This window comes from Coregonus clupeaformis, unplaced genomic scaffold (assembly GCF_020615455.1).
Source record: "Coregonus clupeaformis isolate EN_2021a unplaced genomic scaffold, ASM2061545v1 scaf1741, whole genome shotgun sequence".
Classification (NCBI taxonomy): Eukaryota; Metazoa; Chordata; class Actinopteri; order Salmoniformes; family Salmonidae; genus Coregonus; species Coregonus clupeaformis.
Window position 1 is genome coordinate 80,189 of NW_025535195.1, and position 27,322 is coordinate 107,510.

General features: G+C 50.3%; 1 protein-coding gene across 1 annotated transcript; it reads left to right on the forward strand.

Moving 5' to 3' along the window:
- Nucleotides 1-1,800: 1,800 nt before the first annotated feature.
- Nucleotides 1,801-2,641, forward strand: LOC121553778 (the record flags this gene model as incomplete). Its single annotated transcript, XM_041867168.2, has 1 exon — nucleotides 1,801-2,641. A coding segment is annotated over one exon (768 nt), but the record flags the coding sequence as incomplete, so codon positions are not given.
- Nucleotides 2,642-27,322: the final 24,681 nt, after the last annotated feature.

Below are 27,322 nucleotides of genomic sequence, written 5' to 3' on the forward strand. Positions count from 1 at the left end.
ATCAGAGCCCTGTCTTCATTGGGTGCTATGGTTTGGAAATGACTAAGCTACTGTGTATCACAGCCGTCCAAGTGGCCATGAATGATTTGGTTCAGGACTCCAGCACTGCAGGTGGCGCTAAATCCCCAATATTAGCTTTACACTTTAACACAAAATTGACTACTATAAAAAGGAGAGCCTCAATGTCAGACACTCTAAAATGGCACAGATACAAGGATGGTGGCTAAATGAAGATGTCCCACTCAGGCCATTTAAAGTCAGTTCAGGTCTGCTATAGATGGAGGCTAAATGAAGATGTCCCACTCAGGCCATTTAAAGTCAGTTCAGGTCTGCTATAGATGGAGGCTAAATGAAGATGTCCCACTCAGGCCATTTAAAGTCAGTTCAGGTCTGCTATAGATGGAGGCTAAATGAAGATGTCCCACTCAGGCCATTCAACATTAAAGTCAGTTCAGGTCTGCTATAGATGGTGGCTAAATGAAGATGTCCCACTCAGGCCATTTAAAGTCAGTTCAGGTCTGCTATAGATGGTGGCTAAATGAAGATGTCCCACTCAGGCCATTTAAAGTCAGTTCAGGTCTGCTATAGATGGAGGCTAAATGAAGATGTCCCACTCAGGCCATTCAACATTAAAGTCAGTTCAGGTCAGCTATAGACAAGTTTTTGAGCCGTTTCCGCTCTACTTCCTGAACTCCTCCCGTCGATGCAATCCAGTTCCGTTCTGCCGGGCTGGGTTTGTTTTGTTAGCTAGCTCCGTTGTGCCGACAAAGCACTGATATCGCAGTGACAAAGAGGATATAAAAATTACAATTACAACATGAAGAAAAGTGGTTCGGGAGCGGCGTGTGCGGTAGTTGGTTGCAAAACTCAGAAAGCACCTGAACGAGTGGTTAGATAGAGAGTGCTACGACCACAAACCAGCTACGAAGAGGCAATGTCCATGCGCTCCATTGTTTACATTTTTTCGCAAGCCTGATACCGACTCGGAATCAAGGACCTGGCTGAAGGCATTAAATCTAAAGAAACCACCCCTCAACGTTTTTGTTTGTTCCTATCACTTTGTTGACCAAAAACCTACCAAGGATAATCCTTTCCCAGAGTTGTGGTTGGGATACAATCGCCCTCCCCAGCCAAATAGGCGTCAACTCACCCAGCGGACCACTGCCTCCTCCCAGATAAAGAAACGCAGACTTGAATCTGAGGGTAAGTTCAGCAACTTTAGCTATGAAGCTGACATACATTAACATTGCTACCGGTATTTTGCTAAGGCAGTTGATTGTTTTGGAGATGGGACAAACAATGCCCACGATAGCTACATCATTAATTGTGTGTGTGTGTGTGTGCCTGCCTGCGTGTGCCTTAGTCTACATCATAAATACAATGCAAGGTGGCAGGCTGTTGTGATGATGATTGTGTGTGTGCGTGTGAGTGCAATGTTGTAGTACACATTTTTCCATTGTGATGTTTGTAGTGAGAGGACTCTATGCCTGTATTAATTTTGCTCCATCCATGTTTTCTCTTCCCCTTTTTAGATGCTCCAGAAACCTGTCAGCCTGTCTGTGAGGCCGAGCCTGCTACACCAAAATTTCGAGATGCCCAGACCCAATGGGAAGATCCGTCACATATTGATCACATTTACTGTTCAACACAGTCTGTTAAAGTAGACAAGGCCACACAGTGCGAGGCAGAAATGGGTCCTACTGTGACCAGCACCACGGTCATTGATGATGCTAGGTCCCGGCTGTATACAGGAGTGCTTATGGTTCAATTCTTCACCCTGGTGACCCGGTGTTGTTGCCTTTCAGTAAGCCATCAATTACCCTTCCTGTTGTTGACCAAATACTTATGACGTTGATGAAACTAAAACTAAACCTAATATTAGGAGATATTGCTCACCGCTTCAATGTGTCTACATCCATGGCAAGCATTGTGATTAGTCACTGGATTGACGTGATGGGTGAACAGTTCAAAGTCCTGATCCCCTGGCTTCCAAGAGAGACCATTCGTGCCACCATGCCCTTGTCGTTTCAGAGGAACTACCCTCGAACCACCTGCATCATTGACTGTGCCGAAAGTGCCATGCAGAGAGCCACAAACCACGACTCAAGGAGTGACACTTTCAGCCAGTATAAATCACGCAACACTGTGAAAGATCTCGTCGCTGTGGCCCCTAATGGGCTAATCATGTTTATATCTGATGCCTATGCTGGCAGAAGCAGCGATAAGTTTATCACCATGGACAGTGGGTTCCTAGACTATCTGAGGGCTGGTGATGAGGTCATGGCGGACCGTGGGTTCACCATTCGAGACTTGCTTGATGAGAGAAGGGTCAGTTTGAACATCCCTGCTTTCACCTACAGGTGCAATCAGTTGACCAATGAGGAGACGACACGTACCAGGCGAGTAGCCAATGTCCGCATACATGTGGAAAGAGCAATCCAGAGACTGAAGGGGTTTAAGATTTTATCCCAGAATGTTCCCATCAGCATGGCACCGAAACTGGACAACATCTTAACCATCTGTGCTGGCCTAGTTAACCTGAAGAGCCCACTGATCAGTGAGGTTTAGAATCTTGCCCTGTGTCCCTGTCTACCAACACCCAGCCATGTTGTTCATTAAATACAGATAAACACAACAAATACTGCGTGCATTGTATTTTTAAATATTATATATGAATATTTTCATAGTGATGTAATTGTGTGGGCTGCTTTTGTATTTTACTTTTTAATACCTGTTAAGATTAAACACGCAATCTTTCTTGTTGAAGCCATTTGTTTAGTTTCCTCAAAACAATTAATTAATCCAGTGTTATTTATGTACAGTATGAGCTTACTATGAATTATGAATTAAAATAAATTGTAGCACTCTAAGGATTGAAATTACATAACTTTATTTTCACTCAAACAGTAGGCACACTGATATATTGCACAGCATAAAGAGATCATGTAAACAATGGACATCTGTTGGCTCCTGTGGGCATGACCTAAATAAGGCAGTTTATTTTGGTTTTAAAATGCTGAGATATTTACTGCAGAACTGTAACCTTCCCTCAACAAAATCATCAACAATTTTCGGGAGCATGTGGACAAAGTAGAATGTGCGCAGCCTTATGATATGCCCCTGGACAAAGCCTTGGTCGTAGGGTACTTCGATTTCTAGGTGCTCAGTTTTGTTCCAGATCACCAACTTGGAGTGCTGAAGCCCTGTGCAGTGCATCCCAATTTGTACCTGCATGTAGTAGCCTTTTGGACCATTGCAGGCAATATGGTAATCTACCCTATCTCCGTTTGCCACAGTTGTGATTTCGCAGTTCTTTGTTGCCAAAAATTCTGCAAGTGACTTGTTTCCCATCACAGGTGATTTGATCTCCAACAGAATGTCGTTGTTTATCACTCCATCGGGAGATGCTGCAAGCCACGGTTCCTTTTCGCACACCACTAAGCCTTTGGTTTCAATGCTGTTGCCCAGAGTTTCCAAATAGTCCCTTGCAAGTTCCTCCCCCTCCGCTCCTTGACGGGTTGCGGCATAGTAGTAGAACCGTGTTCCCAAGCTAGCGTCGACATCGCTGTGTTTACACCCGGCAGACGTTGTGCCAACAACTTCCGGCGGAAATGAAATGCATTTGTGTAGAGTTATGGCGCCACCGGGATACAGCGCGTAAACTTGTCTATAGATGGAGGCTCTCCCATCAGCACCAATGCATTAGCAGCTGGGTTTGGTCCGCTCAGCTCATTGACTGTATATCAATCAGAAGAAACTAGTGAGTGGGATGTGTCGCTTCCTCTTCCCTGTGGTGTCTATATACACAGAGTTAGACGGGGTCAGAGGACGGACTTCCTGTCCTGATGACCACTTCCTCTCCAGCGGCCAGTCTCCTGTACAGAGCGCTCAGGTCGTCCGGTCCAGGTGTTTGTGAATCCGGCGTAGACGGAATGTCAAAGTCCGATGACACCTGAGACTCCGGTTGGTGAGTTTGACTGCCACTCTCCTCCCCCCAACCTCAGATTGGTCAATACATCTCCCCTGACACCAGTCTTCTGATTGGATGAGCATGCTGTCAGCCTGGCTCAGGCCTCGCCCAGCTGAGATGGGAATGGACAGCAAGGGGATTTGGGCGGAGTCATCAACAAACAGCTCTGGGGTCTGAGAGCCTGTGAGTGTGGAGTGGGAGGGGCTTGTGTGAGAGCAGGAGTGTGGTTGGCTGTTCTGGCTGTCCGTCAGAGTCTCTGTGGTGAAAAACTCCTCCCAGCGGGAGGAGAGGGGCCAGAATTAGATGTAGACCCCTCGTCCCCACCTCTCTCTTCTTCCTCCAAGTCTCTCTCCTGTTCTCTCTCTTCTTCCTCCAAGTCACTCTCCTCTTCCTCATTAGATTCAGTACAGTCCATGTAGTCTCCTGTGGTGAGAGGTGTGTGTGTTAGGGGGTAGAGGTAGTGGTTCGTCCAGAGGGTTAGGAAGAGTTGTGGTTTTGTGGCCTCCTGCATCATCACCCTCTTCCTCACAGGGGCCAGGTCCGCCCCCTCAAACAGCCAATCAGCACAGTCCACATCTGACAGACACAACACAGAGCCAATCACAAAGCAGTAAAAGGATAGTGTGAAGTGATAAGGGTTAGTTGTATGTAAGAAGAGCTGGCTGTGGTCAGGAGAGAGAGAGTCTCACCGTGGGTGTGCTGCTCCTGTCTGGTGCGTTTCAGTGTTCCCAGAGGTCTGTAGATCACAGATGAAGAGGACACGTCCCTACACATTGGCTTCAACCTGGAGACACACAGTTACACACAGGCTTCAACCTGGAGACACACAGGCTTCAACCTGGAGACACACGGTTACACACAGGCTTCAACCTGGAGACACACAGTTACACACAGACTTCAACCTGGAGACACACAGTTACACACAGGCTTCAACCTGGAGACACACAGGCTTCAACCTGGAGACACACAGGCTTCAACCTGGAGACACACAGTTACACACAGACTTCAACCTGGAGACACACAGTTACACACAGGCTTCAACCTGGAGACACACAGGCTTCAACCTGGAGACACACAGTTACACACAGGCTTCAACCTGGAGACACACAGTTACACACAGGCTTCAACCTGGAGACACACGGTTACACACAGGCTTCAACCTGGAGACACACAGTTACACACAGGCTTCAACCTGGAGACACACAGGCTTCAACCTGGAGACACACGGTTACACACAGGCTTCAACCTGGAGACACACAGTTACACACAGGCTTCAACCTGGAGACACACAGTTACACACAGGCTTCAACCTGGAGACACACAGGCTTCAACCTGGAGAGTTACACACAGGCTTCAACCTGGAGACACACGGTTACACACAGGCTTCAACCTGGAGACACCGTTACACAGGCTTCAACCTGGAGACACACGGTTACACACAGGCTTCAACCTGGAGACACACGGTTACACACAGGCTTCAGCCTGGAGACACACAGTTACACACAGGCTTCAGCCTGGAGACACGTTACACACAGGCTTCAACCTGGAGACACGGTTACACACAGGCTTCCAACCTGGAGACAAACAGTTACACACAGGCTTCAACCTGAGACACACAGTTACACACAGGCTTCAAACTGGAGACACACAGTTACACACAGGCTTCAACCTGGAGACACACAGTTACACACAGGCTTCAACCTGGAGACACACAGTTACACACAGGCTTCAACCTGGAGACACACAGTTACACACAGGCTTCAACCTGGAGACACACTACACAGGCTTCAACCTGGAGACACACGGTTACACACAGGCTTCAACCTGGAGACACACGGTTACACACAGGCTTCAACCTGGAGACACACAGTTACACACAGGCTTCAACCTGGAGACACACAGTTACACACAGGCTTCAACCTGGAGACACACAGTTACACACAGGCTTCAACCTGGAGACACACGGTTACACACAGGCTTCAACCTGGAGACACACGGTTACACACAGGCTTCAACCTGGAGACACACGGTTACACACAGGCTTCAACCTGGAGACACAAGACACAGACTTCAACCTGGAGACACGGTTACACACAGGCTTCAACCTGGAGACACACAGTTACACACAGGCTTCAACCTGGAGACACACAGTTACACACAGGCTTCAACCTGGAGACACACAGTTACACACAGGCTTCAACCTGGAGACACACAGTTACACACAGGCTTCAACCTGAGACACACGGTTACACACAGGCTTCAACCTGGAGACACACAGTTACACACAGGCTTCAACCTGGAGACACAGTTACACACAGGCTTCAACCTGGAGACACAGTTACACACAGGCTTCAACCTGGAGACACATCAGTTACACACAGGCTTCAACTTGGAGACACACAGTTACACACAGGCTTCAACCTGGAGACACACAGTTACACACAGGCTTCAACCTGGAGACACACAGTTACACACAGGCTTCAACCTGGAGACACACAGTTACACACAGGCTTCAACCTGGAGACACACAGTTACACACAGGCTTCAACCTGGAGACACACAGTTACACACAGGCTTCAACCTGGAGACACAGTTACACACAGGCTTCAACCTGGAGACACACAGTTACACACAGGCTTCAACCTGGAGACACACAGTTACACACAGGCTTCAACCTGGAGACACACGGTTACACACAGGCTTCAACCTGGAGACACACAGTTACACACAGGCTTCAACCTGGAGACACACAGTTACACACAGGCTTCAACCTGGAGACACACAGTTACACACAGGCTTCAACCTGGAGACACACAGTTACACACAGGCTTCAACCTGAGACACACAGTTACACACAGGCTTCAACCTGGGAGACACAGTTACACACAGGCTTCAACCTGGAGACACACAGTTACACACAGGCTTCAACCTGGAGACACACGGTTACACACAGGCTTCAACCTGGAGACACACAGTTACACACAGGCTTCCAACCTGGAGACACACAGTTACACACAGGCTTCAACCTGGAGACACAGTTACACACAGGCTTCAACCTGGAGACACACGGTTACAACAGGCTTCCAACCTGGAGACACACGGTTACACACAGGCTTCAACCTGGAGACACACGGTTACACACAGGCTTCAACCTGGAGACACACAGTTACACACAGGCTTCAACCTGGAGACACACAGTTACACACAGGCTTCAACCTGGAGACACACAGTTACACACAGGCTTCAACCTGGAGACACACAGTTACACACAGGCTTCAACCTGGAGATACACACAGGCTTCAACCTGGAGACACACAGTTACACACAGGCTTCAACCTGGAGACACACAGTTACACACAGGCTTCAACCTGAGAGACACACGGTTACACACAGGCTTCAACCTGGAGACACACGGTTACACACAGGCTTCAACCTGGAGACACACAGTTACACACAGGCTTCAACCTGGAGACACACGGTTACACACAGGCTTCAACCTGGAGACACACAGTTACACACAGGCTTCAACCTGGAGACACACAGTTACACACAGGCTTCAACCTGGAGACAGCGCAGTTACACACAGGCTTCAACCTGGGAGACACAGTTACACACAGGCTTCAACCTGGAGACACGCAGTTACACACAGGCTTCAACCTGGAGACACACAGTTACACACAGGCTTCAACCTGGAGACACACAGTTACACACAGGCTTCAACCTGAGACACACAGTTACACACAGGCTTCAACCTGGAGACACACGGTTACACACAGGCTTCAACCTGGAGACACACGGTTACACACAGGCTTCAACCTGGAGACACACGGTTACACACAGGCTTCAACCTGAGAACTCGCGTACACACAGGCTTCAACCTGGAGACGTTACACACAGGCTTCAACCTGGAGACACACGGTTACACACAGGCTTCAACCTGGAGCACACAGTTACACACAGGCTTCAACCTGGAGACACACAGTTACACACAGGCTTCAACCTGGAGACACACGGTTACACACAGGCTTCAACCTGGAGACACACGGTTACACACAGGCTTCAACCTGGAGACACACGGTTACACACAGGCTTCAACCTGGAGAACCGGTTACACACAGGCTTCAACCTGGAGACACACAGTTACACACAGGCTTCAACCTGGAGACACACAGTTACACAGGCTTCAACCTGGAGACACAAGTTACACACAGGCTTCAACCTGGAGACACACAGTTACACACAGGCTTCAACCTGGAGACAGGTTACACACAGGCTTCAACCTGGAGACACACAGTTACACACAGGCTTCAACCTGGAGACACGCGGTTACACACAGGCTTCAACCTGGAGACACACGGTTACACACAGGCTTCAACCTGGAGACACACAGTTACACACAGGCTTCAACCTGGAGACACACAGTTACACACAGGCTTCAACCTGGAGACACACCGGTTACACACAGGCTTCAACCTGGAGACACAGTTACACACAGGCTTCAACCTGGAGACACACGGTTACACACAGGCTTCAACCTGGAGACACGCAGTTACACACAGGCTTCAACCTGAGACACGCAGTTACACACAGGCTTCAACCTGGAGACACGAGCAGTTGCACACAGGCTTCAACCTGGAGACACGCAGTTACACACAGGCTTCAACCTGAGACACTCAGTTACACACAGGCTTCAACCTGAGACACACAGTTACACAGGCTTCAACCTGGAGACACACAGTTACACACAGGCTTCAACCTGGAGACACACGGTTACACACAGGCTTCAACCTGGAGACACACGGTTACACACAGGCTTCAACCTGAGGCACACGGTTACACACAGGCTTCAACCTGGGAGACACACAGGCTTCAACCTGAGACACACGGTTACACACAGGCTTCAACCTGGAGACACACGGTTACACACAGGCTTCAACCTGGAGACACACGGTTACACACAGGCTTCCAACCTGAGAGACACACAGGCTTCAACCTGGAGACACACAGGCTTCAACCTGGAGACACACGTTACACACAGGCTTCAACCTGGAGACACACAGTTACACACAGGCTTCAACCTGGAGACACACAGTTACACACAGGCTTCAACCTGAGACACACGGGTTACACACAGGCTTCAACCTGGGAGACACACAGTTACACACAGGCTTCAACCTGGAGACACACAGTTACACACAGGCTTCAACCTGGAGACACACAGTTACACACAGGCTTCAACCTGGAGACACACAGGCTTCCAACCTGGAGACACAGTTACACACAGACTTCAACCTGGAGACACACAGTTACACACAGGGGTTCAACCTGGAGACACACAGTTACACACAGGCTTCAACCTGGAGACACACAGTTACACACAGACTTCAACATGGAGACACACAGTTACACACAGACTTCAACATGGAGACACACAGTTACACACAGGCTTCAACCTGGAGACACACAGTTACACACAGGCTTCAACCTGGAAACACACAGGCTTCAACCTGGAGACACACAGTTACACACAGGCTTCAACCTGGGAGACACACAGGCTTCAACCTGGAGACACACGGTTACACACAGGCTTCAACCTGGAGACACACGGTTACACACAGGCTTCAACCTGGAGACACACGGTTACACACAGGCTTCAACCTGGGAGACACACAGTTACACACAGGCTTCAACCTGAGACACACGGTTACACACAGGCTTCAACCTGGAGAAATACGGTTACACACAGGCTTCAACCTGGAGACACACAGTTACACACAGACTTCAACCTGGAGACACACAGTTACACACAGGCTTCAGCCTGGAGACACACAGTTACACACAGGCTTCAACCTGGAGACACACAGTTACACACAGGCTTCAACCTGGAGACACACAGTTACACACAGGCTTCAACCTGGGAGACATACGGTTACACACAGGCTTCAACCTGGAGAAATACGGTTACACACAGGCTTCAACCTGGAGACACACAGTTACACACAGACTTCAACCTGGAGACACACAGTTACCCACAGGCTTCAACCTGGAGACACACAGTTACACACAGGCTTCAACCTGGAGACACACGGTTACACACAGGCTTCAACCTGGAGACACACAGTTACACACAGGCTTCAAGCTGGAGACACACAGTTACACACAGGCTTCAACCTGGAGACATACAGTTACACACAGGCTTCAACCTGGAGACACACAGTTACACACAGGCTTCAACCTGGAGACACACAGTTACACACAGGCTTCAACCTGGAGACACACAGTTACACACAGGCTTCAACCTGGAGACACACAGGCTTCATCCTGGAGACACACAGTTACACACAGGCTTCAACCTGGAGACACAGGCTTCAACCTGAGACACACGGTTACACACAGGCTTCAACCTGGAGACACACAGTTACACACAGGCTTCAACCTGGAGACACACGGTTACACACAGGCTTCAACTTGGAGACATACGGTTACACACAGGCTTCAACCTGGAGACACACGAGTTACACACAGGCTTCAACCTGGAGACACACAGTTACACACAGGCTTCAGCCTGGAGACATACAGTTACACACATGCTTCAACCTGGAGACACACAGTTACACACACAGGCTTCAACCTGGAGACACACAGTTACACACAGGCTTCAACCTGGAGACACACAGTTACACACAGGCTTCAACCTGGAGACACACAGACTTCAACCTGGAGACACACAGGCTTCAACCTGGAGACACACGGTTACACACAGGCTTCAACCTGGAGACACACAGTTACACACAGGCTTCAACCTGGGAGACACACAGTTACACACAGGCTTCAACCTGGAGACACACAGTTACACACAGGCTTCAACCTGGAGACATACAGTTACACACAGGCTTCAACCTGGAGACACACAGTTACACACAGGCTTCAACCTGGAGACACACAGTTACACACAGCCTTCAACCTGGAGACACACAGTTACACACAGTTACACACAGGCTTCAGCCTGGAGACACACAGGCTTCAGCCTGGAGACACACGGTTATACACAGGCTTCAACCTGGAGACACACAGTTACACACAGGCTTCAACCTGGAGACATACAGTTACACACAGGCTTCCAACCTGGAGACACACAGTTACACACAGGCTTCAACCTGGAGACACACGGTTACACACAGGCTTCAACCTGGAGACACACAGTTACACACAGGCTTCAACCTGGAGACACACGGTTACACACAGGCTTCAACTTGGAGACATACGGTTACACACAGGCTTCAACCTGGAGACACACGGTTACACACAGGCTTCAACCTGGAGACACACAGTTACACACAGGCTTCAGCCTGGAGACATACAGTTACACACATGCTTCAACCTGGAGACACACAGGCTTCAACCTGGAGACACACAGGCTTCAACTTGGAGACACACAGTTACACACAGACTTCAACCTGGAGACACACAGTTACACACAGGCTTCATCCTGGAGACACACAGTTACACACAGGCTTCAACCTGGAGACACACAGTTACACACAGGCTTCATCCTGGAGACACACAGTTACACACAGGCTTCAACCTGGAGACACACAGGCTTCAACCTGGAGACACACAGTTACACACAGGCTTCAACCTGGAGACACACAGTTACACACAGGCTTCAACCTGGAGACACACGGTTACACACAGGCTTCAACCTGGAGACACACAGTTACACACAGGCTTCAACCTGGAGACACACGGTTACACACAGGCTTCAACCTGGAGACACACAGTTACACACAGGCTTCAACCTGGAGACACACAGTTACACACAGGCTTCAACCTGGAGACACACAGGCTTCAACCTGGAGACACACGGTTACACACAGGCTTCAACCTGGAGACACACCGTTACACACAGGCTTCAACCTGGAGACACACGGTTACACACAGGCTTCAACCTGGAGACATACAGTTACACACAGGCTTCAACCTGGAGACACACAGTTACACACAGGCTTCAACCTGGAGACACACGGTTACACACAGGCTTCAACCTGGAGACACACAGTTACACACAGGCTTCAACCTGGAGACACACAGGCTTCAACCTGGAGACACACGGTTACCCACAGGCTTCAACCTGGAGACAAACAGTTACACACAGGCTTCAACCTGGAGACACACAGTTACACACAGGCTTCAAACTGGAGACACACAGTTACACACAGACTTCAACCTGAGACACACAGTTACACACAGGCTTCAACCTGGAGACACACAGTTACACACAGGCTTCAACCTGGAGACACACAGTTACACACAGGCTTCAACCTGGAGACACACGGTTACACACAGGCTTCAACCTGGAGACACACGGTTACACACAGTCTTCAACCTGGAGACACACGGTTACACACAGGCTTCAACCTGGAGACACACAGGCTTCAACCTGAGACACACAGGCTTCAACTTGGAGACACACAGTTACACACAGGCTTCAACCTGGAGACACACAGTTGCACACAGACTTCAACCTGGAGACACACAGTTACACACAGGCTTCAACCTGGAGACATACGGTTACACACAGGCTTCAACCTGGAGACATACAGTTACACACAGGCTTCAACCTGGAGACACACAGGCTTCAACCTGGAGACACACGGTTACACACAGGCTTCAACCTGGAGACACACCGTTACACACAGGCTTCAACCTGGAGACACACCGTTACACACAGGCTTCAACCTGGAGACATACGGTTACACACAGGCTTCAACCTGGAGACACACGGTTACACACAGGCTTCAACCTGGAGACACACAGTTACACACAGGCTTCAACCTGGAGACACGCAGTTACACACAGGCTTCAACCTGGAGACACGCAGTTACACACAGGCTTCAACCTGGAGACACGCAGTTACACACAGGCTTCAACCTGGAGACACTCAGTTACACACAGGCTTCAACCTGGAGACACACAGTTACACACAGGCTTCAACCTGGAGACACACAGTTACACACAGGCTTCAACCTGGAGACACACAGTTACACACAGGCTTCAACCTGGAGACACACGGTTACACACAGGCTTCAACCTGGAGACACACAGTTACACACAGGCTTCAACCTGGAGACACACGGTTACACACAGGCTTCAACCTGAGACACACAGTTACACACAGGCTTCAACCTGGAGACACACAGTTACACACAGGCTTCAACCTGGAGACACACAGGCTTCAACCTGGAGACACACGGTTACACACAGGCTTCAACCTGGAGACACACCGTTACACACAGGCTTCAACCTGAGACACACGGTTACACACAGGCTTCAACCTGGAGACATACAGTTACACACAGGCTTCAACCTGGAGACACACAGTTACACACAGGCTTCAACCTGGAGACACACGGTTACACACAGGCTTCAACCTGGGAGACACACAGTTACACACAGGCTTCAACCTGGAGACACACAGGCTTCAACCTGGAGACACACGGTTACCCACAGGCTTCAACCTGGAGACAAACAGTTACACACAGGCTTCAACCTGGAGACACACAGTTACACACAGGCTTCAAACTGGAGACACACAGTTACACACAGGCTTCAACCTGGAGACACACAGTTACACACAGGCTTCAACCTGGAGACACACAGTTACACACAGGCTTCAACCTGGAGACACACAGTTACACACAGGCTTCAACCTGGAGACACACGGTTACACACAGGCTTCAACCTGGAGACACACGGTTACACACAGGCTTCAACCTGGAGACACACGGTTACACACAGGCTTCAACCTGGAGACACACAGGCTTCAACCTGGAGACACACAGGCTTCAACCTGGAGACACACAGTTACACACAGGCTTCAACCTGGAGACACACAGTTGCACACAGGCTTCAACCTGGAGACACACAGTTACACACAGGCTTCAACCTGGAGACATACGGTTACACACAGGCTTCAACCTGGAGACATACAGTTACACACAGGCTTCAACCTGGAGACACACAGGCTTCAACCTGGAGACACACGGTTACACACAGGCTTCAACCTGGAGACACACCGTTACACACAGGCTTCAACCTGGAGACACACAGTTGCACACAGGCTTCAACCTGGAGACATACGGTTACACACAGGCTTCAACCTGGAGACACACGGTTACACACAGGCTTCAACCTGGAGACACACAGTTACACACAGGCTTCAACCTGGAGACACGCAGTTACACACAGGCTTCAACCTGGAGACACGCAGTTACACACAGGCTTCAACCTGGAGACACGCAGTTACACACAGGCTTCAACCTGGAGACACTCAGTTACACACAGGCTTCAACCTGGAGACACACAGTTACACACAGGCTTCAACCTGGAGACACACAGTTACACACAGGCTTCAACCTGGAGACACACAGTTACACACAGGCTTCAACCTGGAGACACACGGTTACACACAGGCTTCAACCTGGAGACACACGGTTACACACAGGCTTCAACCTGGAGACACGCGGTTACACACAGGCTTCAACCTGGAGGCACGCGGTTACACACAGGCTTCAACCTGGAGACACTCGGTTACACACACAGGCTTCAACCTGGAGACACACGGTTACACACAGGCTTCAACCTGGAGACACACGGTTACACACAGGCTTCCAACCTGGGAGACACACAGGCTTCAACCGGACACACAGGCTTCAACCTGGAGACACACAGTTACACACAGGCTTCAACCTGGAGACACACAGTTACACACAGGCTTCAACCTGAGACACACAGTTACACACAGGCTTCAACCTGGAGACACACGGTTACACACAGGCTTCAACCTGGAGACACACAGTTACACACAGGCTTCAACCTGGAGACACACAGTTACACACAGGCTTCAACCTGGAGACACACAGTTACACACAGGCTTCAACCTGGAGACACACAGGCTTCAACCTGGAGACACAGTTACACACAGACTTCAACCTGGAGACACACAGTTACACACAGGGTTCAACCTGAGACACACAGTTACACACAGGCTTCAACCTGGAGACACACAGTTACACACAGGCTTCAACCTGGAGACACACAGTTACACACAGACTTCAACATGGAGACACACAGTTACACACAGGCTTCAACCTGGAGACACACAGTTACACACAGGCTTCAACCTGGAAACACACAGGCTTCAACCTGGAGACACACAGTTACACACAGGCTTCAACCTGGAGACACACAGGCTTCAACCTGGAGACACACGGTTACACACAGGCTTCAACCTGGAGACACACGGTTACACACAGGCTTCAACCTGGAGACACACGGTTACACACAGGCTTCAACCTGGAGACACACAGTTACACACAGGCTTCAACCTGGAGACACACGGTTACACACAGGCTTCAACCTGGAGAAATACGGTTACACACAGGCTTCAACCTGGAGACACACAGTTACACACAGGCTTCAACCTGGAGACACACAGTTACACACAGGCTTCAGCCTGGAGACACACAGTTACACACAGGCTTCAACCTGGAGACACACAGTTACACACAGGCTTCAACCTGGAGACACACAGTTCACACAGGCTTCAACCTGGAGACATACGGTTACACACAGGCTTCAACCTGGAGAAATACGGTTACACACAGGCTTCAACCTGGAGACACACAGTTACACACAGGCTTCAACCTGGAGACACACAGTTACCCACAGGCTTCAACCTGGAGACACACAGTTACACACAGGCTTCAACCTGGAGACACACGGTTACACACAGGCTTCAACCTGGAGACACACAGTTACACACAGGCTTCAAGCTGGAGACACACAGTTACACACAGGCTTCAACCTGGAGACATACAGTTACACACAGGCTTCAACCTGGAGACACACAGTTACACACAGGCTTCAACCTGGAGACACACAGTTACACACAGGCTTCAACCTGGAGACACACAGTTACACACAGGCTTCAACCTGGAGACACACAGGCTTCATCCTGGAGACACACAGTTACACACAGGCTTCAACCTGGAGACACACAGGCTTCAACCTGGAGACACACGGTTACACACAGGCTTCAACCTGGAGACACACAGTTACACACAGGCTTCAACCTGGAGACACACGGTTACACACAGGCTTCAACTTGGAGACATACGGTTACACACAGGCTTCAACCTGGAGACACACGGTTACACACAGGCTTCAACCTGGAGACACACAGTTACACACAGGCTTCAGCCTGGAGACATACAGTTACACACATGCTTCAACCTGGAGACACACAGTTACACACAGGCTTCAACCTGGAGACACACAGTTACACACAGGCTTCCAACCTGGAGACACACAGTTACACACAGGCTTCAACCTGAGACACACAGACTTCAACCTGGAGACACACAGGCTTCAACCTGGAGACACACGGTTACACACAGGCTTCAACCTGGAGACACACAGTTACACACAGGCTTCAACCTGGAGACACACAGTTACACACAGGCTTCAACCTGGAGACACACAGTTACACACAGGCTTCAACCTGGAGACATACAGTTACACACAGGCTTCAACCTGGAGACACACAGTTACACACAGGCTTCAACCTGGAGACACACAGTTACACACAGGCTTCAACCTGGAGACACACAGTTACACACAGTTACACACAGGCTTCAGCCTGGAGACACACAGGCTTCAGCCTGGAGACACACGGTTATACACAGGCTTCAACCTGGAGACACACAGTTACACACAGGCTTCAACCTGGAGACATACAGTTACACACAGGCTTCAACCTGGAGACACACAGTTACACACAGGCTTCAACCTGGAGACACACGGTTACACACAGGCTTCAACCTGGAGACACACAGTTACACACAGGCTTCAACCTGGAGACACACGGTTACACACAGGCTTCAACTTGGAGACATACGGTTACACACAGGCTTCAACCTGGAGACACACGGTTACACACAGGCTTCAACCTGGAGACACACAGTTACACACAGGCTTCCAGCCTGAGACATACAGTTACACACATGCTTCAACCTGGAGACACACAGTTACACACAGGCTTCAACCTGGAGACACACAGTTACACACAGGCTTCAACCTGGAGACACACAGTTACACACAGGCTTCAACCTGGAGACACACAGACTTCAACCTGGAGACACACAGGCTTCAACCTGGAGACACACGGTTACACACAGGCTTCAACCTGGAGACACACAGTTACACACAGGCTTCAACCTGGAGACACACAGTTACACACAGGCTTCAACCTGGAGACACACAGTTACACACAGGCTTCAACCTGGAGACACACAGTTACACACAGGCTTCAACCTGAGACACACAGTTACACACAGGCTTCAACCTGGAGACACACAGTTACACACAGCCTTCAACCTGGAGACACACAGTTACACACAGCTTACACACAGGCTTCAGCCTGGAGACACACAGGCTTCAGCCTGAGACACACGGTTATACACAGGCTTCAACCTGGAGACACACAGTTACACACAGGCTTCAACCTGGAGACATACAGTTACACACAGGCTTCAACCTGGAGACACACAGTTACACACAGGCTTCAACCTGGAGACACACAGTTACACACAGTTACACACAGGCTTCAGCCTGGAGACACACAGGCTTCAGCCTGGAGACACACGGTTACACACAGGCTTCAACCTGGAGACACACAGTTACACACAGGCTTCAACCTGGAGACACACGGTTACACACAGGCTTCAACCTGGAGACATACGGTTACACACAGTCTTCAACCTGGAGACACACAGTTACACACAGGCTTCAACCTGGAGACACACAGTTACACACAGGCTTCAATCTGGAGACATACAGTTACACACAGGCTTCAACCTGGAGACACACAGTTACACACAGACTTCAACCTGAGACACACAGTTACACACAGGCTTCAACCTGGAGACACACAGTTACACACAGGCTTCAACCTGGAGACACACAGTTCCACACAGGCTTCAACCTGAGACACACAGTTACACACAGGCTTCAACCTGGAGACACACAGTTACACAAAGGCTTCAACCTGGAGACACACAGTTACACACAGGCTTCAACCTGGAGACACACAGTTACACACAGGCTTCAACCTGGAGACACACAGTTACACACAGGCTTCAACCTGGAGACACACGGTTACACACAGGCTTCAACCTGGAGACACACAGGCTTCAACCTGGAGACACACAGTTACACACAGGCTTCAACCTGGAGACACACAGTTACACACAGGCTTCAACCTGGAGACACACAGTTACACACAGGCTTCAACCTGGAGACACACAGTTACACACAGGCTTCAACCTGGGAGACACACAGGCTTCAACCTGGAGACACACAGTTACACACAGGCTTCAACCTGGAGACACACAGACTTCAACCTGGAGACACACGGTTACACACAGGCTTCAACCTGGAGACACACAGTTACACACAGGCTTCAACCTGGAGACATACAGTTACACACAGGCTTCAACCTGGAGACACACAGTTACACACAGGCTTCAACCTGGAGACACACGGTTACACACAGGCTTCAACCTGAGACATACAGTTCCACACAGGCTTCAACCTGGAGACACACAGTTACACACAGGCTTCAACCTGGAGACACACAGTTACACACAGGCTTCAACCTGGAGACACACAGTTACACACAGGCTTCAACCTGGAGACACACAGTTACACACAGGCTTCAACCTGGAGACACACAGGCTTCAACCTGGAGACACACAGTTACACACAGGCTTCAACCTGGAGACACACAGGCTTCAACCTGGAGACACACGGTTATACACAGGCTTCAACCTGGAGACACACAGTTACACACAGGCTTCAACCTGGAGACACACGGTTACACACAGGCTTCAACCTGGAGACATACGGTTACACACAGTCTTCAACCTGGAGACACACAGTTACACACAGGCTTCAACCTGGAGACACACAGTTACACACAGGCTTCAACCTGGAGACACTCAGTTACACACAGGCTTCAACCTGGAGACACACAGTTACACACAGGCTTCAACCTGAGACACACAGTTACACACAGGCTTCAACCTGGAGACACACAGTTACACACAGGCTTCAACCTGGAGACACACGGTTACACACAGGCTTCAACCTGGAGACACACGAGTTACACACAGGCTTCCAACCTGGAGACACGCGGTTACACACAGGCTTCAACCTGGAGGCACGCGGTTACACACAGGCTTCAACCTGGAGACACACGGTTACACACAGGCTTCAACCTGGAGACACACGGTTACACACAGGCTTCAACCTGGAGACACACGGTTACACACAGGCTTCAACCTGAGACACACAGGCTTCAACCTGGAGACACACAGGCTTCAACCTGGAGACACACAGTTACACACAGGCTTCAACCTGGAGACACACAGTTACACACAGGCTTCAACCTGGAGACACACAGTTACACACAGGCTTCAACCTGGAGACACACGGTTACACACAGGCTTCAACCTGAGACACACAGTTACACACAGGCTTCAACCTGGAGACACACAGTTACACACAGGCTTCAACCTGGAGACACACAGTTACACACAGGCTTCAACCTGGAGACACACAGGCTTCAACCTGGAGACACAGTTACACACAGACTTCAACCTGGAGACACACAGTTACACACAGGGTTCAACCTGGAGACACACAGTTACACACAGGCTTCAACCTGGAGACACACAGTTACACACAGACTTCAACATGGAGACACACAGTTACACACAGACTTCAACATGGAGACACACAGTTACACACAGGCTTCAACCTGGAGACACACAGTTACACACAGGCTTCAACCTGGAAACACACAGGCTTCAACCTGGAGACACACAGTTACACACAGGCTTCAACCTGGAGACACACAGGCTTCAACCTGGAGACACACGGTTACACACAGGCTTCAACCTGGAGACACACAGTTACACACAGGCTTCCAACCTGAGACACACGGTTACACACAGGCTTCAACCTGGAGAAATACGGTTACACACAGGCTTCAACCTGGAGACACACAGTTACACACAGACTTCAACCTGGAGACACACAGTTACACACAGGCTTCAGCCTGGAGACACACAGTTACACACAGACTTCAACCTGGAGACACACAGTTACACACAGGCTTCAACCTGGAGACACACAGTTACACACAGGCTTCAACCTGGAGACATACGGTTACACACAGGCTTCAACCTGGAGAAATACGGTTACACACAGGCTTCAACCTGGAGACACACAGTTACACACAGGCTTCAACCTGGAGACACACAGTTACACACAGGCTTCAACCTGGAGACACACAGTTACACACAGGCTTCAACCTGGAGACACACAGTTACACACAGGCTTCAACCTGGAGACACACAGGCTTCATCCTGGAGACACACAGTTACACACACAGGCTTCAACCTGGAGACACAGGCTTCAACCTGAGACACACGGTTACACACAGGCTTCAACCTGAGACACACAGTTACACACAGGCTTCAACCTGGAGACACACGGTTACACACAGGCTTCAACTTGGAGACATACGGTTACACACAGGCTTCAACCTGGAGACACACGGTTACACACAGGCTTCAACCTGAGACACACAGTTACACACAGCCTTCAGCCTGGAGACATACAGTTACACACATGCTTCAACCTGGAGACACACAGTTACACACAGGCTTCAACCTGGAGACACACAGTTACACACAGGCTTCAACCTGAGACACACAGTTACACACAGGCTTCAACCTGGAGACACACAGACTTCAACCTGGAGACACACAGGCTTCAACCTGGAGACACACGGTTACACACAGGCTTCAACCTGAGACACACAGTTACACACAGGCTTCAACCTGGAGACACACAGTTACACACAGGCTTCAACCTGGAGACACACAGTTACACACAGGCTTCAACCTGGAGACACACAGTTACACACAGGCTTCAACCTGGGAGACATACAGTTACACACAGGCTTCAACCTGGAGACACACAGTTACACACAGGCTTCAACCTGGAGACACACAGTTACACACAGGCTTCAACCTGGAGACACACAGTTACACACAGTTACACACAGGCTTCAGCCTGAGACACACAGGCTTCAGCCTGGAGACACACGGTTATACACAGGCTTCAACCTGGAGACACACAGTTACACACAGGCTTCAACCTGGAGACATACAGTTACACACAGGCTTCAACCTGGAGACACACAGTTACACACAGGCTTCAACCTGAGACACACAGTTACACACAGTTACACACAGGCTTCAGCCTGGAGACACACAGGCTTCAGCCTGGAGACACACGGTTATACACAGGCTTCAACCTGGAGACACACAGTTACACACAGGCTTCAACCTGGAGACACACGGTTACACACAGGCTTCAACCTGGAGACATACGGTTACACACAGTCTTCAACCTGGAGACACACAGTTACACACAGGCTTCAACCTGGAGACACACAGTTACACACAGGCTTCAATCTGGAGACATACAGTTACACACAGGCTTCAACCTGGAGACACACAGTTACACACAGACTTCAACCTGGAGACACACAGTTACACACAGGCTTCAACCTGGAGACACACAGTTACACACAGGCTTCAACCTGGAGACACACAGTTCCACACAGGCTTCAACCTGGAGACACACAGTTACACACAGGCTTCAACCTGGAGACACACAGTTACACACAGGCTTCAACCTGGAGACACACAGTTACACACAGGCTTCAACCTGGAGACACACAGTTACACACAGGCTTCAACCTGGAGACACACAGTTACACACAGGCTTCAACCTGGAGACACACGGTTACACACAGGCTTCAACCTGAGACACACGGTTACACACAGGCTTCAACCTGAGACACACAGTTACACACAGGCTTCAACCTGGAGACACACAGTTACACACAGGCTTCAACCTGGAGACACACAGGCTTCAACCTGGAGACACACAGTTACACACAGGCTTCAACCTGGAGACACACGGTTACACATTTAAACACACACACATATGGTAACAAATACAGTGCATTCGGAAAGTATTCAGACCCCTTCACTTTTTCCACATTTTGTTACATTACAGCCTTATTCTAAAATTGATGAGGAAAACAATTATTTATTCCATCTACACACTATATCTCATAATGACAAAGCAAAAACAGGTTTTTAGACATTTTTGCTAATTTATTAAAAATAAACAAATACCTTATTTACATAAGTATTCACACCCTTTGCTGTGAGACTCGAAATTGAGCTCAGGTGCATCCTGTTTCCATTGATCATCCTTGAGATGTTTCTACAACTTGATTGGAGTCCACCTGTGGTAAATTCAATTGATTGGACATGATTTGGAAAGGCCCACACCTGTCTATATAAGGTCCCACAGTTGACAGTGCATGTCTGAGCAAAAACCAAGCCATGAGGTTGAAGGAATTGTCCATGGAGCTCCAAGACAGGATTGTGTCGAGGCACAGATCTGGGGAAGGGTACCAAAACATGTCTGGAGCATTGAAGGTCCCCAAGAACACAGTGGCCTCCATCGTTCTTAAATGGAAGAAGATTGGAACCACCAAGACTCTTCCTAGAGCTGGCCGCCCGGCCAAACTGAGAAGGAGCCTTGGTCAGGGAGGTGACGAAGAACCTGATGGTCACTCTGACAGAGCTCCAGAGTTCCTCTGTGGAGATGGGAGAACATTCCAGAAGGACAACCATCTCTGCAGCACGCCACCAATCAGGCCTTTATGGTAGAGTGGCCAGAAGCCACTCCTCAGTAAAAGGCACATGACAGCCCGCTTGGAGTTTGCCAAAAGGCACTTAAGGACTCTCAGACCATGAGAAACAAGATTCTCTGGTCTGATGAAACCAAGATTGAACTCTTTGGCCTGAATGCCAAGCATCACATCTGGAGGAAACCTGGCACCATCCCTACGGTGAAGCATGGTGGTGGCAGCATCATGCTGTGGGGATGTTTTTCAGCGGCAGAGACTTGTCAGGATCGAGGGAAAGATGAACGGAGCAAAGAGATCCTTGATGAAAACCTGCTCCAGAGCGCTCAGGACCTCAGACTGGGGCGACGGTTCACCTTTCAACAGGACAACGACCCTAAGCACACAGCCAAGACAACGCAGGAGTGGCTTCGGGACAAGTATCTGAATGTCCTTGAGTGGCCCAGCCAGAGCCCGGACTTGAACCCGATCGAACATCTCTGGAGAGACCTGAAAATAGCTGTGCAGCGACGCTCCTCATCCAACCTGACAGAGCTTGAGAGGATCTGCAAAGAAGAATGGGAGAAACTCCCCAAATACAGGTGTGCCAAGCTTGTAGCGTCATACCCAAGAAGACTCAAGGCTGTAATCATTGCCAAAGGTGCTTCAACAAAGTACTGAGTAAAGGGTCTGAATACTTATGAAATGTAATATTTCCATGTTTTATTTTTTATACATTTGTAAAAATTTCTAAAAAGCTGTTTTTGTTTGTCATTTTGGGGGTATTGTGTGTAGATTGATGAGGAAAAACTATTTAATCCATTTTAGAATAAGGCTGTAATGTAACAATGTGGAAAAAGTCAAGGGGTCTGAATACTTTCCGAAGGCACTGTATACACACACACATATACAGTTACAAATACACACACACACACACACACACACACACACACACACACACACTGTTACAAATATAAAAACACACACACAGGCCAAATTCTCCACAGTCCTGTCATGGATTCAACAGCATTGGGTTAGGGTCTAAGGGTTAGGTGTAGGGGTTGGGGTTAGGATGTAGGGGGTTAGGGTCTAAGGGTTAGGGTGTAGGGGTTAGGGGTCTAAGGGTTAGGTGTAGGGATTAGGGTCTAAGTGTTAGGGGTGTAGGGATTAGGTCTAAGGGTTAGGGTCTAGGGGCAGGGTGTAGGGTTAGGGTGTAGGGTTAGAGTGTAGGGGGTTAGGGTGCAGGCGCTAGGGTGCAGGGTTAGGTGTAAGGGTAGGGTGTAGGGGTTAGGGTGTAGGGGTAAGGGTTAGGGTCTAATGGTTAGGGTGTAGGGGTTAGGGTGTAGGGGTTAGGGTGTAGGGGTTAGGGTGTAGGGGTTAGGGTCTAGGGGTTAGGGTGTAGGGGTTAAAACGTCCGCATGCTTCCCAGCCGAAACAGTTCGGTAGAGTTTGTGCATATAAACTGAACAACATTATAAACGCAACATGTAAAGTGGTTTCATGAGCTGAAATAAAAGATCCCAGAAATGTTCCATACGCACAAAGAGCGTATTTTTCAAAACTGTTGTGCACAAATTTGTTTACATCCCTGTTAGTGAGCATTTCTGCTTTGCCAAAATAATCCATCCACCTGACAGGTGTGGCCTATCAAGAAGCTGATCATCTAAACAGGTGCACCTTGTGCTGGGGACAATAAAAGGCCACTCTAAAATGTGCAGTTTCATCACACAACACAATGCTGCAGATGTCTCAAGTTTTGAGGGAGCGTGCAATTTGCATGCTGACTGCAGGAATGTCCACCAGAACTGTTGCCATAGAATGTAATGTTAATTTCTCCAACATGGTTTTAGAGAACGTGGCAGTACGTCCAACCGGCCTCACAACCGCAGAACACGTATAACACACCAGCCCAGCGACTAAGATCTCCTCGACAAAAACGTCAACATTTATGACAGATTTATCTTAGATGAATTCAGATTATTTTGAGGAAGTGTGTAATGGCTCGGCGTCTCAAGTACTATTGGCGCTTTTTCCCTCTTTCTTCAAGCGAAGGTCTTTTAAGGGAGTATGGAGCAACGCATTGGGTTCAGAGTTCAGAGTTCAGCTAGACACCAGCCGAACTGAAGCATACTGACACCTTTAGGGTGGAAGGGTTAGGGTGGAAGGGTTAGGGTGGAAGGGTGGAAGGCTAGGGGTGAAGGGTTAGGGTGGAAGGGTGGAAGGGTTAGGGTGGAAGGGCTAGGGTGGAAGGGCTAGGGTGGAAGGGGTTAGGGTGGAAGGGTTAGGGTGGAAGGGTTAGGGGTGGAAGGGGTTAGGGTGGAAGGGTTAGGGTGGAAGGGGCTAGGGTGGAAGGGCTAGGGTGGAAGGGCTAGGGTGGAAGGGCTAGGGTGGAAGGGTTAGGGTGGAAGGGTGGAAGGGCTAGGGTGGAAGGGCTAGGGTGGAAGGGTTAGGGTGGAAGGGTTAGGGTGGAAGGGTTAGGGTGGAAAGGGTGGAAGGGCTAGGGTGGAAGGGTTAGGTGAAGGGCTAGGGGTGGAAGGGCTAGGGTGGAAGGGAATAGGGTGAAAGGTTAGGGTGGAAGGAGTTAGGGTGGAAGGGTTAGGGTGGAAGGGCTAGGGGTGGAAGGGTATTAGGGGTGGAAGGGCTAGGGTGGAAGGGCTAGGGTGGAAGGGCTAGGTGGAAGGGCTAGGTGAAGGGTTAGGGGTGGAAGGGCTAGGGTGGAAGGGTTAGGGTGGAGAGGGTAGGGTGGAAGGGGTTAGGGTGGAAGGGTTAGGGTGAAGGGGCTAGGGTGGAAGGGTTAGGGTGGAAGACTAGGGTGGAAGGGATAGGGTGGAAGGGTTAGGGGTGGAAGGGTTAGGGTGGAAGGGGATAGGGTGGAAGGGCTAGGGGTGGAAGGTTAGGTGGAAGGGCTAGGGTGGAAGGGTTAGGGTGGAAGGGTTAGGGTGGAAGGGGATAGGGTGGAAGGGCTAGGGTGGAAGGGGATAGGGTGGAAGGGCTAGGGTGGAAGGGTTAGGTGGAAGGGTTAGGGTGGAAGGTTAGGTGGAAGGGCTAAGGTGGAAGGGTTAGGTGGAAGGGCTAGGGTGGAAGGGGATAGGGGTGGAAGGGCTAGGGTGGAAGGGTTAGGGTGGAAGGGTTAGGGTGAAGGGGTTAGGGTGGAAGGGGTTAAGGTGGAAGGGGATAGGGTGGAAGGGGGTTAGGGTGAAGGGCTAGGGTGGAAGGGGTTAGGGTGGAAGGGTTAGGGTGGAAGGGGTTAGGGTGGAAGGGATAGGGTGGAAGGGCTAGGGTGGAAGGGTTAGGGTGGAAGGGCTAGGGTGGAAGGGCTAGGTGGAAGGGATAGGGTGGAAGGGGCTAGGGTGGAAGGGCTAGGGTGGAAGGATAGGGGTGGAAGGGATAGGGTGGAAGGGCTAGGTGGAAGGGTTAGGGGTGGAAGGGGTTAGTGAAGGGTTAGGGTGGAAGGGGTTAGGGTGGAAGGGTTAGGGTGAAGGATAGGGTTAAGGCTAGGGTGGAAGGGCTAGGGTGGAAGGGTTAGGTGGGAAGGGTTAGGTGAAGGGCTAGGGTGGAAGGGCTAGGGGTGGAAGGGTTAGGGTGGAAGGGGTTAGGGTGGAAGGGTTAGGGTGGAAGGGTTAGGGTGGAAGGGGGTTAGGGTGGAAGGGTTAGGGTGGAAGGGGTAGGGTGGAGGGGGTTAGGGTGGAAGGGTTAGGGTGGAAGGGGATAGGGTGGAAGGGGTTAGGGTGGAAGGGTTAGGTGGAAGGGTTAGGGTGGAAGGGTTAGGGTGGAAGGGTTAGGGGTGGAAGGGTTAGGTTGGTGGAAGGGTTAGGGTGGAAGGGGGTTAGGGTGGAAGGGGATAGGGTGGAAGGGCTAGGGGGGAGGCTAGGGGAAGGGGTTAGGGTGGAAGGGCTAGGGTGGAAGGGCTAGGGTGGAAGGGCTAGGGTGGAAGGGGGTAGGGGTGGAAGGGTTAGGGGTGGAAGGGCTAGGGTGGAAGGTTAGGGAAGGTAGGGTGGAAGGGGAAGGGCTAGGGGTGGAAGGGCTAGGGGTGGAAGGGTGGGGAAGGGCTAGGGTGGAAGGGCTAGGGGTGGAAGGGTGTAGGGTGAGGGTGGAAGGGCTAGTGAAGGGTTAGGGTGGAAGGGCTAGAGGTGGAAGGGTGGAAGGGCTAGGGGTGGAAGGGCTAGGGTGGAAGGGCTAGGGTGGAAGGGTAAGGGTGGAAGGGTAGGGTGGAAAGGGGTTAGGGTGGAAGGGATAGGGTGGAAGGGGTTAGGTGGAAGGGCTAGGGTGGAAGGGTTAGGGTGGAAGGGCTAGGGGTGGAAGGGGATAGGGGTGGAAGGGCTAGGGTGGAAGGGTTAGGGGTGGAAGGGTTAGGGTGGAAGGGTTAGGGTGGAAGGGGTTAGGGTGGAAAGGGGATAGGGTTGAAGGGCTAGGGTGGAAGGGCTAGGGTGGAAGGGGTTAGGGTGGAAGGGCTAGGGTGAAGGGCTAGGGTGGAAGGGTTAGGGTGGAAGGGGTTAAAGGGTGGAAGGGTTAGG